The sequence below is a fragment of the Danio rerio genome, chromosome 7 (genome assembly GCF_049306965.1).
Source record: "Danio rerio strain Tuebingen ecotype United States chromosome 7, GRCz12tu, whole genome shotgun sequence".
Classification (NCBI taxonomy): domain Eukaryota; kingdom Metazoa; phylum Chordata; class Actinopteri; order Cypriniformes; family Danionidae; genus Danio; species Danio rerio.
In genome coordinates, this window is record NC_133182.1 from 15,960,644 (window position 1) to 15,974,974 (window position 14,331).

At 34.3% G+C, this 14,331-nt stretch overlaps 1 protein-coding gene across 5 annotated transcripts in view; it reads right to left on the reverse strand.

Annotated features, from left to right (window-relative positions):
• Nucleotides 1–14,331, reverse strand: part of elp4 (elongator acetyltransferase complex subunit 4) — a 244,503-nt gene that overhangs the window by 57,452 nt on the left and 172,720 nt on the right. For all 5 annotated transcript variants that reach the window (XM_073906548.1, XM_073906549.1, XM_073906550.1 and 2 more), the window contains 1 exon segment: nucleotides 6,761–6,869. In XM_073906548.1, the coding sequence (XP_073762649.1) occupies nucleotides 6,761–6,869 (109 nt within the window).

The following is a 14,331-nucleotide window of genomic DNA, read 5'->3' on the forward strand; positions in this document are numbered from 1 at the left end:
AGAGTGAGTTTTACAAGTTTAAAATGTTTCAAAACAGTGCATGTGTGTAATGAATTACAGCGATTTACTTCAGCTTTACCTCATCACCACAGCTGCGTGTTAGAACAATTATAAGAGAAGACGCTTCAATCCCGGTTAAATCAGGTTTATTTTGTACATTAACCTAACAGATATCCATAGAGCAGTGGAGATTAGCCTGTATCCTATCACATTTGTATGCAAAAAGAGTGCAAAGCTAAATGTGCTCGCTGTCTGTCTGTCTGTGTGTGTGTGTGTGTGTGCATGAACTTTGTAACGACATAGTGTGTGACTCATTGTTGCAACTTAACACAACAAATGCATCAAATACTCATTGGTAAAGTTCTTACTGTAGTATTTCTCACAAATGCTACATAAATCTGCTTCCTTTATGTCTGTCTGTTGTCTGATGCAGTCAAGGGAGGAGATTAAGGCACACTGAAAGGCACGTAGAAACGGTGGGCGGGGAGGACTAGCCTTAAAGGTGCAGTACAACAAAACCGCCACCTGGTGCAAAAATGTATAAAATAGAAACTTATAAAAGGTATAATAAAAAATCTGATGGGTGTTTTGAGCTGAAACCTTACAGACACATTCTGGAGACACAAAAGACTCATATTAATCCTGAAAAAAGGGGTAACCTAGGTGCCCTTTAAAGCTACTTTTACTTAACGAGTAAGTCTTTGTTTTTACTGTAAATGACAGGCTTTTCCCAAAAGATGCACAACAGGTATTACTGTAAGAAAAAAAAAATTCTCAGCTTTTATTTACATTTGAACAAAATCTTCACAGCAATGACAGTCTGTGACAGCAACGTTGTGGCTTTTACCACAATTTTCGCCAGACGTGCCATACTTCTAAAGTATAAACACACTCCACCCTACACAAGACAAGTGGATACTATTTTTGTTGTATCAGACTTGAAAAGCTAAGATGCTTACTCTCCAGTTCACTACATTCCTTTTATAAGACTTGGGATTCCTTTCTTGACTATATCAAAGGCCTGCGTATTACACCAGGTGCTGGCAACCTATAACATTTGTCATTTTATTAAAAGTTTTTTATTTTTCTGTATAACGGTTATTTTGGTGACATGGTGGCTCAGTGGTTAGCACTGTTGCCTTACAGCAACAAGGTCGCTGGATATATCTATACATTCAGTTGATGTCAGAATTATTAGCCCCCCCTTTGAATTTTTTTTTCTTTTTTAATTATTTCACAAATTATGTTAAACAGAGCAAGGAAACTTTCTCAGTATCTCTGATAATATTTTTTTTCTTCTGGAGAAAGTCATATTTGTTTTATTTTGGCTAGAATAAAAGCAGTTTTATTTTTTTTAAAACCATTTTAAGGTAAAAATTACCGGAAAAAAGTACCGGAATTAATACATATACTATACGAAAAATCTGAAAATATGAAGTGTAAAAGCAATTTATTTAAAAAACTATATTTAAAATAAAACATTTTTGAATGCTAAAATCATTTTTATTTATTGAAATATGCCATTAAATATTTCAGATTCTCATTTAACATGTTTTCTTGTTTATTTTATTATTACAATAAAACCAAAATGGAGTGTAATAGTGCAACAGGATTATGTTTGTTAGATTTGTTTGCAAACCAACAATGCTATGCATGTAAACCATTCTTTAATTGACTTTGACAGTTATTATTTAAAGTTATTACTGCCTAATTAACCTAACTAACCTAATTAAGCCTTAAATGTCACTTTAAGCGGTATAGCAGTGTCTTTAAAATATCTAGTCAAATCATGGCAAAGATAAAATAAATCAGTTATTAGAAATGAGTTATCAAAACTATTATGTTTAAAAAATGTGTTGATTAAAATCTTCTCTCAGTGAAGCAGAAAATGCGGAAAAAAACAAACATGGGGCGAATAATTCTGATATATAACCAACATATATATATATTTACACATGTACACGCGCGCACACACACACACACACACTGAGTAAGGTAAGTAAAGTAAGCAAAGAAAGGGAATAACATTAGTACATAATTTGTTCATAAACATCTGATACACATCTACATACTGTAAAACAAATAAATAAATACTTAGATGAAATCATGTGATGTGGTTAGTGATTGTAAGCCCCACCCCCTCTGGCCATTCTGTACAGACTCGGAAAATGAGAGCAAGAAAAAAGCAGGACAGGGGGCGGAAATGAGGAGAGAAAACTGTAAACACACTGACCTTTACAGGAGGACACACACAAAACACATGAAAAGATAAAGCGTGCATCACCAATACCAGACACTGAAAATAAGTGAAAAAATGCAGGAATATAGGACAACAGGAAAAAAGAAAAATCCCCAATGGTGCTCCACTTCTACTCATTCAGCATTAAAATTCAGTAGTAACAATGATGTAATATAGTTTATTCTAATACATATTATTTAAATTAACTTATTTTCCTTCGGCTTAGTCCTTTTATTCATCAGGGGTCGCCACAGCGGAATGAACCGCCAACTTATCCAGCAAATGTTTTACACAGCGGATGTCGTACCAGCTGCAACTCAATACTGGGAAACATCCATACACACTCATTCAAACACATATATTATGGCCAATTTAGTTTATTCAATTCACCTATACGCTTGACTTTGGACTTGTGGGGGAAACCGGAGCACCCAGAGGAAACCCACGCCAACCAGGGGAGAACATACACACTACACACTACAAACCACACACAGAAATGCCAACTGGCCCAGCTGGGACTCGAACCAGCGACGTTCTTGCTATGAGGCTACAGTGCCAACCACAATCATTTCAATTTCAATTTATTTAAAAGATAATACCTTGAGACGGGGGGAATCACAGACATGAAAAAAAGACAAAACATTAAAAAAAAAAAAAAAAAACAATTACAACACAGAATTTATATGCGTTTTTTCTATTTTTACTATTTTTTTAAAGTGTATTTAGATTCTCCACATGCTTTTATGGATAAAGTTTTAGTTTACATAATAAAATCTAGTCCTAGCATTCAGTTTTTTCCTTTAAATCAGTTTAATTGTTTGCCTTGAGGATCAAAAAGATAAAAATATATATAAATGCTAACACTTTAGAATAATGATTGGTTAATCTATTTACTAACATTAACTAAGCATGAATAATCTTGTAAAGCATTTATTAATCATAGTTTATCATTTACTAATGCATTATAAACATCCATATTCATGCTTGTTAACATTAGTTAATGTAGTGTGTTAACAAACTAATGTTATTTAACTTAACGTTATCAAATTTATAATACATGTATTTCTAATTGTTCATGTCAATGCTCAATTAATAATGCTCAAATTAGGTATCAAGTAGTGAATGTATTAGTTTGAAGCATAGTTCAACATTAGTCTTTTTCTGGTAAGTGAACATGAACTCTTTACGTTTCTTATCACCATGATAGTCTTTGTACAGTGAGTTGGCATATGCTCTCCTTTCAGACTACTTGCATATGATGAAAAGTATAAATGTAAAATATTAATAATAAAAATAATAATAATAATAATAAAAGGACAGAAAGAAAAGAGCCCAAAAGACCCTCCTCTTCTGCAGTCCAGCCACAGTGAGGTTTGAGCCAGCATGAAAATATTGATTCTGCAACTCTGCGGCCTCGAGGGCTGTGAGATTGTGTGCTAGTGTGTGCCTGTGCATGTCTCTGTGTGTGTGTGCTAGTGTGTGTGTGTGTGTGTGTGTGTGTGTGTGTCGTGGCAGCTGAATCTCCCTCTGGCTTGTCTGCCAAGGAGCACGTCTGATTGAACACGGCCACACTAACAGGAGCTGACAGTCAGAGAGAGTCCACCCGGCCTGCCCCTCTACACTAATGCACTTTACTGACTGTGTGTGTGTATGTGTGTGTGTGTGTGTGTGTGTGTGTGTGTGTGTGTGTATAGAGTCAGTAAGACCGGATGATGCAAAAGGGATGAATAAGATGAGGGACCAATGAAAACAGATGTTTTTGAAGGAAATGTAAAAGGTGTTTGCCTGTGTAAAATCTTTTGGTTTGAGATGTATATATACACACACACATAGTTAAAGAAAAAAATATAAGCCCTTATTCCCTTTATCTGTTTCACTAAAAAAAAAAAAATTTGGGTTGCATTTCTTAACTCCCAATGTCACTAGTTAACACACTCAATGCATTCTTTTTTCAACACATCTCATAATTTATAAAATATCAACCTTTACCAAATGGTTGATATGTCTGTTTAAGTACCGGAATTAATACATATACTATACGAAAAATCTGAAAATATGAAGTGTAAAAGCAATTTATTTAAAAAACAATATTTAAAATAAAACATTTTTGAATGCTAAAATCATTTTTATTTATTGAAATATTTCATTTAATATTTCAGATTCTCATTTAACATGTTTTCTTGTTTATTTTATTATTACAATAAAACCAAAATGGAGTGTACAAGTGCAACAGGATTATGTTTGTTAGATTTGTTTGCAAACCAACAATGCTATTCGTGTAAACCATTCTTTAATTGACTTTGACAGTCATTATTTAAAGCAGTCAAAATATGGTATATTTGGTAGAGCAGGCAGTTAAAGGGTTAAGTGAAATTGTAATTATTTTTCAACACATTTTATTTATATATCAAGCAGTAACCTTCCGCTTACCCTTGTGAAGCAAATACGGAAGTAACTGAACCTGCAACTCATCAAAATTACACTAGTTCCGGCTCCATAATAGAGCAGATTTCTATTGACCCCACTGTTAAGAATGGCCTACTTTACAGCAGAAAAAAAATGGTGTTTACAGCCTGGTACAATGATTTTGGTTCATAAAGCTAATATTACCCTTCATGACAACTGTGAGGGGGTGAATTTTATTATAACTAATCGGTTTCCATTATATTAGGTTATATTAAGTCTGTAAAATGAAGGGCGTGGCCACTTGACTGACAGCTAGGTATTGCTGGTCACCGTCTCCTCACCTCAGCTGATTCCAGCTGATTAGCTGCTGAACTCTGCTAAAAGTTTGGTATTTGTGATACAGGAAGTCCAGAGACCAACGTGTACACTATGATTCTATATGAAATTCACTTTAATGTGTGATATGAATAAAAAGTGACCATAAATGAATATTTTCTCAAGTCAAGTGAGTAGCAAATTGGACCCGGAAGCAGTTTTCCATACATCACGACTTAACAAGAGGATTCTCTTGCTTACATCTTGGTCACTTGAGCACCCCAATTTAACTCACTAGCAGCAAAATAAGTAAGAAACAGATGTCTTTGGAAAGTTTCTTTGCTAAGTGGGATAGAGCCAGTGAAGGACCAGCGAACTGCCAAGGAATAGATTCGCAACCCAGTTGTCAAAAAAATCAGGTGAATCCAGCATGTCTGTGCAAGAATATCAGCTGATAGAGATCGCAAATGATGGCAGCCTTTTAGTGGCCATTCGCATATCGCGTATTTTAAGAGTTTGCACAAGTTTGTTGTTTCCAATGGAGGTGCACGGCTTGCGAAAACAAGTATCGTAATGTGCTCACGCCAATGATCCCCGTGAGCACACTGCAAGTCAAGTGACAAAATTAACCAATCAGCTTCAGCTTATATGGAATATTCACATTTCGGTATGAATAATTATCTCAGACAAACACAGAACACCTAAACACTGCAGAGCTTTGTCATTTTCTACATAAATAAAACAACTATCAAAGTGACAGCAATGTTGTCAGCTTGTCATCCTCCGAGAAAACGATTGATGGTCGCCTAGCAACCTACAACCTAAAAAATACTGAAACACCACCCCCCTCCCTCGGTCTGCGGTAAAATTGTCTAGCGTTGACCAGTCTGTGGTGATAAATAGGTTGAGGAACACTGCCCTAGCTGAAAAAAAAATGGACAAATTTGTAATCTATCTTCCACAAAAAAGATTCGCCAAGCCTATATTATTTTTTTCCCTTATAAACTAGTGTGAATATTGATATTTTTGTTATTGAATTTCAAATAGGACCAATTTAAAGGCCAAAGACTTACGTTTTTTAGTTACAAATGGCCTACTTATGTTTTGCTTTTATATTTTACATTAGACTATTATTTGTGCATAAATATTTTTAGATACAGTAATAAACATACCGTTTGTTTGAAAACAACCTTTTTTGTCATCCTTACTGCAAACTTATATGAGCGATAATATCATTAAATGCTGAGGGGGCCCCACAATATTTATTTTAGGCAAAAAAATGGATGGGAACCACTGATTTATTATATGCATATTTATATTTGTTTTAAAAAGTAAGTAAAAGGAGTAAAGTAAAGAGTAAAAGTAAAGAGAAAGTAAAGAGGCCGAATGGAGGAGGCTCGTTCTTCATCCTCGCACTGCAGATGGTTTGTTTAACTGTTTACCAGCCAGTGAAGCGTTCAGTTTTTCCACTTATAAAGTCTGCCATGTAAAGAGCAAATGCGCCATGGTGCGATGTAACTGACTCTTAAATGGAATGGGAGATGAGACTCTGATTGGTTTAATGCATGTTATTCTCAAAACACACAAATAACTCACTAAGAGAATAAGCACAACCCTGTTAGACCATGCACTGTGACGCAAACCATATTTTTCCATCTTTAAAATAGCAAAAGTGAATTGGAACATGGCCTTAATGCTTTTGCGACATGCGCTTTAGACTTTGTGCCTAGATCGTTAAAATAGAACCTTTTATATTTTGAACTGAATGAAAGAGTTTGTTTAGTAAATGTTTCTCCTCACCGTGATAGTCTTTGTACAGGGGGTTGGTCTCCTTCTCTGAGCCTCTGAAAGACTCCAGAGCAATGGCTGTGTCACTCAGTCGGATTATTCGGCCCATTACAGCTCTGCTCTAAAAGTGAGAGACACAAAGACAGGGCGGAAATTGATGACGCTGACAGAAAATACATAAAAGGAGTCCATCAGAATGTGTACGCAAATACAGATCCAAAACACTTCATACCTCATAGTGTTCAACAGTAAACGACAACAGAATTATCTTTTTGGATAACTATATTCCTTTATTTAGACAGTCATTTGCAATTTAGAGAGCAATTTGTTGTACAGTATTAGTGTTAGAGAAATGATTGACACCGAATCAAAATGTGCTATTGTTTTAGGAAAGGTGAATGTTTACTTTTTCAGTTTGGAAAAATTCTATTTCTCAAACATTTTTTTCCACTGGCGGTTAATAAAACAGGCCAAAACATGAAATAAATGTAGCCATTACAAATCACCATCTTTATCCTCTTGTAATGAATTTGAGATTTTGTTTAAATATATTAAAACTAACAAAAAACTGCAGTTTTTATAAGAGTATAGAGTAACTGCATTATCTCTGCAATTTAAATGATGTCAATACTAATCATATTCATTTTTGTCATTTGTGCAACAGTGAAAATGCAACATCAGGTGACTAACTTGCGTCATTAAAACATTGGCATTATTAGGTTCTCTTCAGCAGTGATATACAGTATTATATTATGTCAGATCTGTTTGCGTCGTGTAACATTAAATCCATCAGATCAGAGCGGAACATACGTTTACTGCTCGAACACATGCTCTCCAAATCTGTCTGTCTCTCTTTCTCTGATCACGCGAGTCATGCAGTGTCACCATACGGCACAAATCTGGACGACCGTCAGCATAAAGCCACTTCAACTTCCCATAGCAATCAAAGTCACAGCGAAGACGTTGACAGCTTTTATTCAAAAATATCTGTTAAATGGTCTAAATGAGTATTAAATTATTTTTAATTGTTAGGAATCAAAATAATATTTATTTGTGAAATGCGCAAACACAAAGATTTTTTTTTTGTGGTTTTCAGGAGCTCAAGAGACATACATGCACAAGTCAGAATAGCATTTAAATAAGTGGACAATAAAGTTTAATTACACACACACACACACGCACACGCACATGCACGCCCTTTACTTAAGTAGATGTACAGAAACTGTTATATATATCTTTGTTCTCAAGTAAAAATAAAGAAGTAGGGCCTCAAAAATCTACTTAAGTAAAAGTACCCATTACATGTTTTAAAGACATGCGCTATGGGTGAATAGGTAAACTAAATTGCCCGTAGTGTATGGGTGTATGTGTGAATGAGTACAGTACTGGATTGTTACTGGAAGGGAAGCTTCTAGCTTCTTATATTTGGTGGTTCATTCTGCTGTGGCAACCATTAATAAATCAGGGACCAAGCTAAAGGATGCGCGTGAAATAGTTCGGTAACTAGACCTCACATCCTATTGATACATTTATATAAAATAACTTACATTTGTGCAGTTGTACAAAATGTTTTTTGACAATTTTATGAAAGTAGCCAAGCAACATCACACCCTGTAATATTGTCCAAAAACATTGCTCAAAAAGTCGGCCCACAAGACACAAACTCCCAGCATTTAGCATGTAGTTTTCAGCTTTTAGATCAAAAATAAAAGATGGCATTCATGTTCATACACTAAAATAATTTCGTAGGCATGTATATCTTTATATATAATGTCTTCAATTTTACACTGAATTCTGTACAAAATATACAGAATTTTTTTCTTTTTTAAAAAATGAAAAATAAAATGCTTATGGCATTTGACTGCAAACAATTTTTTTTATTATGGTAATTTATTATTTTTTAGTAAACAAAAAAATGGCTGAGACGAATTAGTGGTTCCACACCAAGACAACAAAACTGAAATTTTTTATAGTGGTTCCAAAAAAAAAAAGTTAAATATTTAAAAGATTCTGAGTCAAAAACTGAAAAGGTGCACATGATGGGCTTCTTAATATCCAATTTAATAAATGCTCATAATGCATTTTCAGGGGCTTTTAATGGAACAACAAATTTGTTGAACACATTGTGGAAATGTGCAAACCAGTTAAAAAATGTTAAGCTGACATAAAAGTATGTTAAAACGGGCCAAAATATTTACTTAAAAAAACATTAATTAATATAAACATAAAAAAACTAATTGGATGACAAGAAATAGGGGATCTACACCAAAGTACAACAAAACTTAATTTTTATAGTGGTTGCAAAAAGGTTAAATATGAAAAAAGTTTCTGAGACAAAACCTGCACATAATGAGATTTTGAATATCCAGATTTATAAGGGCTAATACTGCATCTTCAGTGATTTTTGACAGAACAACGATTGGTGTGAACGTGCAAAACAGTTACAAATGTAAAATGTACATAAACGCATGTTAAAATGGGCCAAAATATTAAGTAAACATAAAAAAGTGTCTTAAAAGAAATAGGGAAATCAACCAAAGATAACAAAACTTAATTTTATTGTGTTTCAAAAAAAGTTTTAAAATATATAAAATATTAAGACAAAATCTTAAAAGGTGCACATAATGGACTTTTAAACATCCAGTTTTAAAAGGGCTCATGTTGCATTTTTAGTGATTTAAAATGGGACAACAACTGATGTGAATGAGCAAAACAGTTACAAATGTAAAACTGAGATAAAAGTATGTTAAAATGGGCCAAAATATTTAGTAAACAAAAAACTAATCGAATGAGAAAAAATGGGGTGTCGCACCAAAGACAATAAAACTTAATTTAATAGTGGTTTCAAAAAACATATTATAAAAAAAGTTTCTGAGACAAAACCTACTTATCATGAGATTTTAAACATCTAGATTTATAAAGGCTCATATTGTATTTTTAGTGATTTTAAAAAGACAACAGTTCAAAAAAGTTAAACGTGTTAAACAGAGATAAAAGTATGTTAAAATGTACCAAAATATTTAATAAACACAATGAAATTGGATGAGAAAAAATCTTTGGCTCTGTAGTTCCAGAAAAGATGATGATGGGTAAAACTGAAAGGACCTTTATCAGAAACCTTTATCAGTTGCTTTATTCATTTGAACACTAAAGAAGATATTTTGAAGCACCATCGACAACGATTGACATCCACAAAACAAATACTATGGTAGTAAATAGTTACCAGTTTCCAACATTGGAAAAACGATCTTCTTTTGTGTTCAAGAGAAGAAACTCAGACTGGTTTGTGACAAGTGAACGGTGAGTAAATGATTGCATTTTCATTTTTGGGTGAACAATAAGTTTAAGCCAATAGACATGAGAAAACACCAGTTTAAAGGTGTTTAAAATGCACTAAATCAGCCAAAAAATGAAACAGAAAATCTGCTGAGAGCACCTCCTACTGGCTAAAGGAAAACACAGAGTCCCTTTAGAAAGCAGGGAGTGTCCCAAAGACAGAGAGTTAAGGCTGTTAAAAAATTAATCTCTACGCCACTCCTGAATATTTCATTGGCTGGCTCTCTGTAGCAGCTGACGAAGCCTAATGCAGTTTTCATGCATCCGCATCTTTTCCTTTTTTTATTTTCCTGCTTTCTCTATTCATCTCCTCCTCTAAGACTTTGAGGGCATGCGTGTTTGTGTACGAAGCCGTGACCCTTTTTCCAAATCCGGCATAAAATATTTATCCCAAGTAACTGTGCTAGTGACAGTTGTCGGCAGCTCGACACCATCACATTAATGCATGTAAACAATACAGCTAAAAAATGCAAGGAAACTACACATGAGCTGGGCCAACATATTGAAGGAAGGGATGCCGTTTTAGATGTGCTGCTTGTGATATTCATAATTGATAATGACACAATGAATCAGTGTGTGTAGCTGAACTGGGTACACTTCATGAAGCACCTAAAATGAAGATGTTTTTATGGCTGAGGTTTACTTTTGTAAGTAGAGCACAAATATTATATGATTAAATTCATAACAAAATATGTTTTATTATGTTACTTAAACTTATTTTAGTACATTAAGTTTCAGCAGATTTTTTTTTTATTAAACAAATTGTAACTTAAGCTAAATTGATGTGAATTTATGACTGTTTGTTTGTTTGTTTTACAAAATGTAACCCTTGTGTGCTGTTGGGGATGTTTTAATCCACTCTGGGGAAATTTTGAGTCTTAATTTGGCCACAACTTTCTCTGTTTTTTAGCAACTGGATTGACTTTCAGTGAAAGTCAAATCTTATTTCGACACATATTTTGGGAAAATGCTTTGAAAATTGTCAATAATTTAATACACTCTGGGCAAATTTACTACCCTTTCATTATGTTAGAGGCTGTTTTTGCACCACTGACTTCCATTATATTGACATTTTTTGATTGGACAGCCATGACACCATAGTATTATGTATCCTTGGTTATTTGTGTTTTTTTTCCTGTTGGGAAGAGGTACAATTTATCATTTTTCTTTATTAGTTGCAGTGTATACGCACACTAAAACGTGTTGTTTTAATCCATAGAACTCCATATAAAAAAATCTAAAGGGTTAATGGTCCCAAATTACGAGCTACAGTAAAAATTGCAAATGTTACCTCTACCGAACTTGCACAATCATTTAGTGTCAAGGCTTTGCAATTAAAAAAAATCCTTATAATGGAAGCCAATGGGGCAAAAACAGTCACCAACATAACAAAAGGGTAGTCAATTTGAACAGTGCACAAGGGTTAAAACAATAAACAACAAACAAATAAATGAACAAACAAAAAACAAAAACTGATGAGCAAATCATTAATGGAGTGCAAACAATTTAACTTCCCCTCTAAAAAAAAAAAATAATTCTAATATATACATACATACATACATACATACATACATACATACATACATATATATATTAGGGATGCATGATATATCGGCGGCCATATCGTTATCGGCCGATAAATGCTATTTTAAAGATTATCGGTTTCGATCCAATGTCTTAATTAGGCCGATATCTTTAAGCCGATCAATTACGTAATTGTACAGACCTGCCTGCCGCGTACGCGTGGCCGAAACTTGTTTAGACTTGTACAGTGCACTCTAATGCAGCTCTCCTCACACTGTTTATTCCTTCAAAGTCTGTCATTTCTTCATGTGGTATTGCTGTGCGTTAATATCTCAGTAAGTAACCATGTTCCTCATCATTGTAGATGTGTTTGACTGAGTGTCATTGTGTATTTTGCTTTAAATCACCTAAGGAAAAATATTACATGTGGAAACCTTTTCTGCTCCGTCTCTTGGTTGTGTTAGAGATATCAGGGGAGATTAACTTCTTACTTCAGGGCCGAATAATGTTAGTTTCGGGGTAAACTGCCTTCTCTTTTAGTTGCAGCCTGTGAATGAACGAGGACACATGTAACTTGGTCCAAAATATTTATTACTTTCCGTGTGCTACAACAAATCAGTGAAAATAGTCTTATTGCCCAAAAACCGCTCCTCCTTTCTCTCTCCCTCTCCGCTTCACACACCCCAAACTGCAGCCCAGTCCTGTTGAAGGACCCGCACATTTTACAACACGTGTAAACATAACGGTTGTTTGTAATCTGATTATTTGTTATTATCAACGCGTTGCTTGCCATTTGTTATTGATGTAAGATTGTATTCAGTTTGAACGGAATATTCATATTGATTTTAACGAGCGCGCATGAGAGCCGTCATCGCACACACACACACACACACACACACACACTGTAGCACGGGGGAAAGGTGAGAGGTGAATCAAGTCATAGGGGCTCTCGACTAGCCGATCATTCTGTCTATATATTCAGCTCTGTGTTTGTCATAAAGTCAGCTCAATGCAGGTTTTGTATTAAAATCTGGCTGATGGCAACTCTGCCTCTATAGTTGAGTGAAATTCTCAGCGGTTCATCATAAACTTTTCAGCGATCATTTTCCTGCAATTGACAGCAAAAACGAGTGAAGAAGCGTCTGATTGACAAGCAGCACCTACTTGTGTTCAAAAAAATCTAAAACACCAAATAGGATGAATCTGTGCCGCATTTTCTAAAAGTACTATCTATATTAAGCTGTTAACTGTCAAAACACCTCTAAAAAAGGCTTTTTCGGACATTACATATTTGTACATGCGTACATCACTGTAACACGTTTTATTTAAGACCATTTGAGCTGGTTTCAGTCCTTAGCGCTTTCATTTTCATCTTATTTAAATATATTTATCTTGCATGATGATTAAATCCCATTTTGTTATTTAACCTATTATTTTTAAGCAACAGTCAAGTTGCATGTTAATTTGCTTTGAATAAAAGGAAGTAATGTGTTTATTGCAAGCTGATTTATGTGAAATGTTGAATATAGGTCTTTATAATCACCTTGCAATTTTGAAGTTATAGCTTTTTTGCTTTGAGTATAGACTAAAAATATAACACTGAAATATTTATAATTATCGGCCTATACATATCTGCTATTGGCCTCCAAGTCTGAAGAATTATTATTATTATTTAAAATAATTTGTTAGCTGAAATTACAATTAACTGCATGTATAAGTGTAATACAACTTTTTTTGCAAATTTTATTGGAAAATCTGTGGTATTAAAGGTATAGTTTACCCCAAAATGTCCACCCATCATTTACTCACACATAACTTGTTCAAACTATATTTGCATTTCTTTCTTTTGTTACTGAATGAAAGATAAATTCTAATATTTTAGGATATTTCTTCAGACAAACTGAATAGTTTCTGTGAAGGCCTGCTTATTAGTTTTACAAATAAAAGTTGATTGAACATAAAAAAAATTAACACAACACGACACAAAGAAAGAAGTGCTTACAGTTTAATTTTAATTATGCTCCAGAGAATTATAAAAATATATGGCTAGCATATGACAAAAGACAGCTTCTAGAATCTTTCCCAGTTCAGTGCTGGATCTGGCTAAAAACTCCTCAAAGAAGGAGCAGCTTCAACAGTAATAGCAGAAGCTGTGGATTGTGAGCCAAAACCTGTAATTGTTTATATTTGTTCAAATGTATCTATGACATGCAGAGTGTCTAGCGTTAATGGTATGTTGTAGCGAGGATGTAAACCAGGATGTAAATAATGGGTAATGCTGTTAACAATTTAACTCTGAATGCCTGCCAACAAATTCATATTTGTCTGTCAAACTGACGTAAACGCACACAATCTTCAGCAGCGCTGAAGTGAGTCTGTATGTAGCTGCTTTTCCTGCGTTCTACATCTCGAATAACAAACTCACAAAAGATATATGAAGACTTCATATTACTTACAGATGCTTATATCCCTGATATATAATAAAAGACACTTGTTAGATGTTATTTTAGAAAGCAGGCGTGAGATTCAGCTGTGTGCTCTGTGTCATTTTCTGTCTGATTCAGGCTTAAACTGATACAGCTAACAGCTACACTGACTGTCAGTGTTTACACAAGTACGTGCTATTAGATGCGTGATGCTTGTCCTGGTGACATGGAACAAATTCACGAATCACAGCACATAATGTTAGCTGACCAATCAGAGCCTCTTGAGGGCAGGCTTTC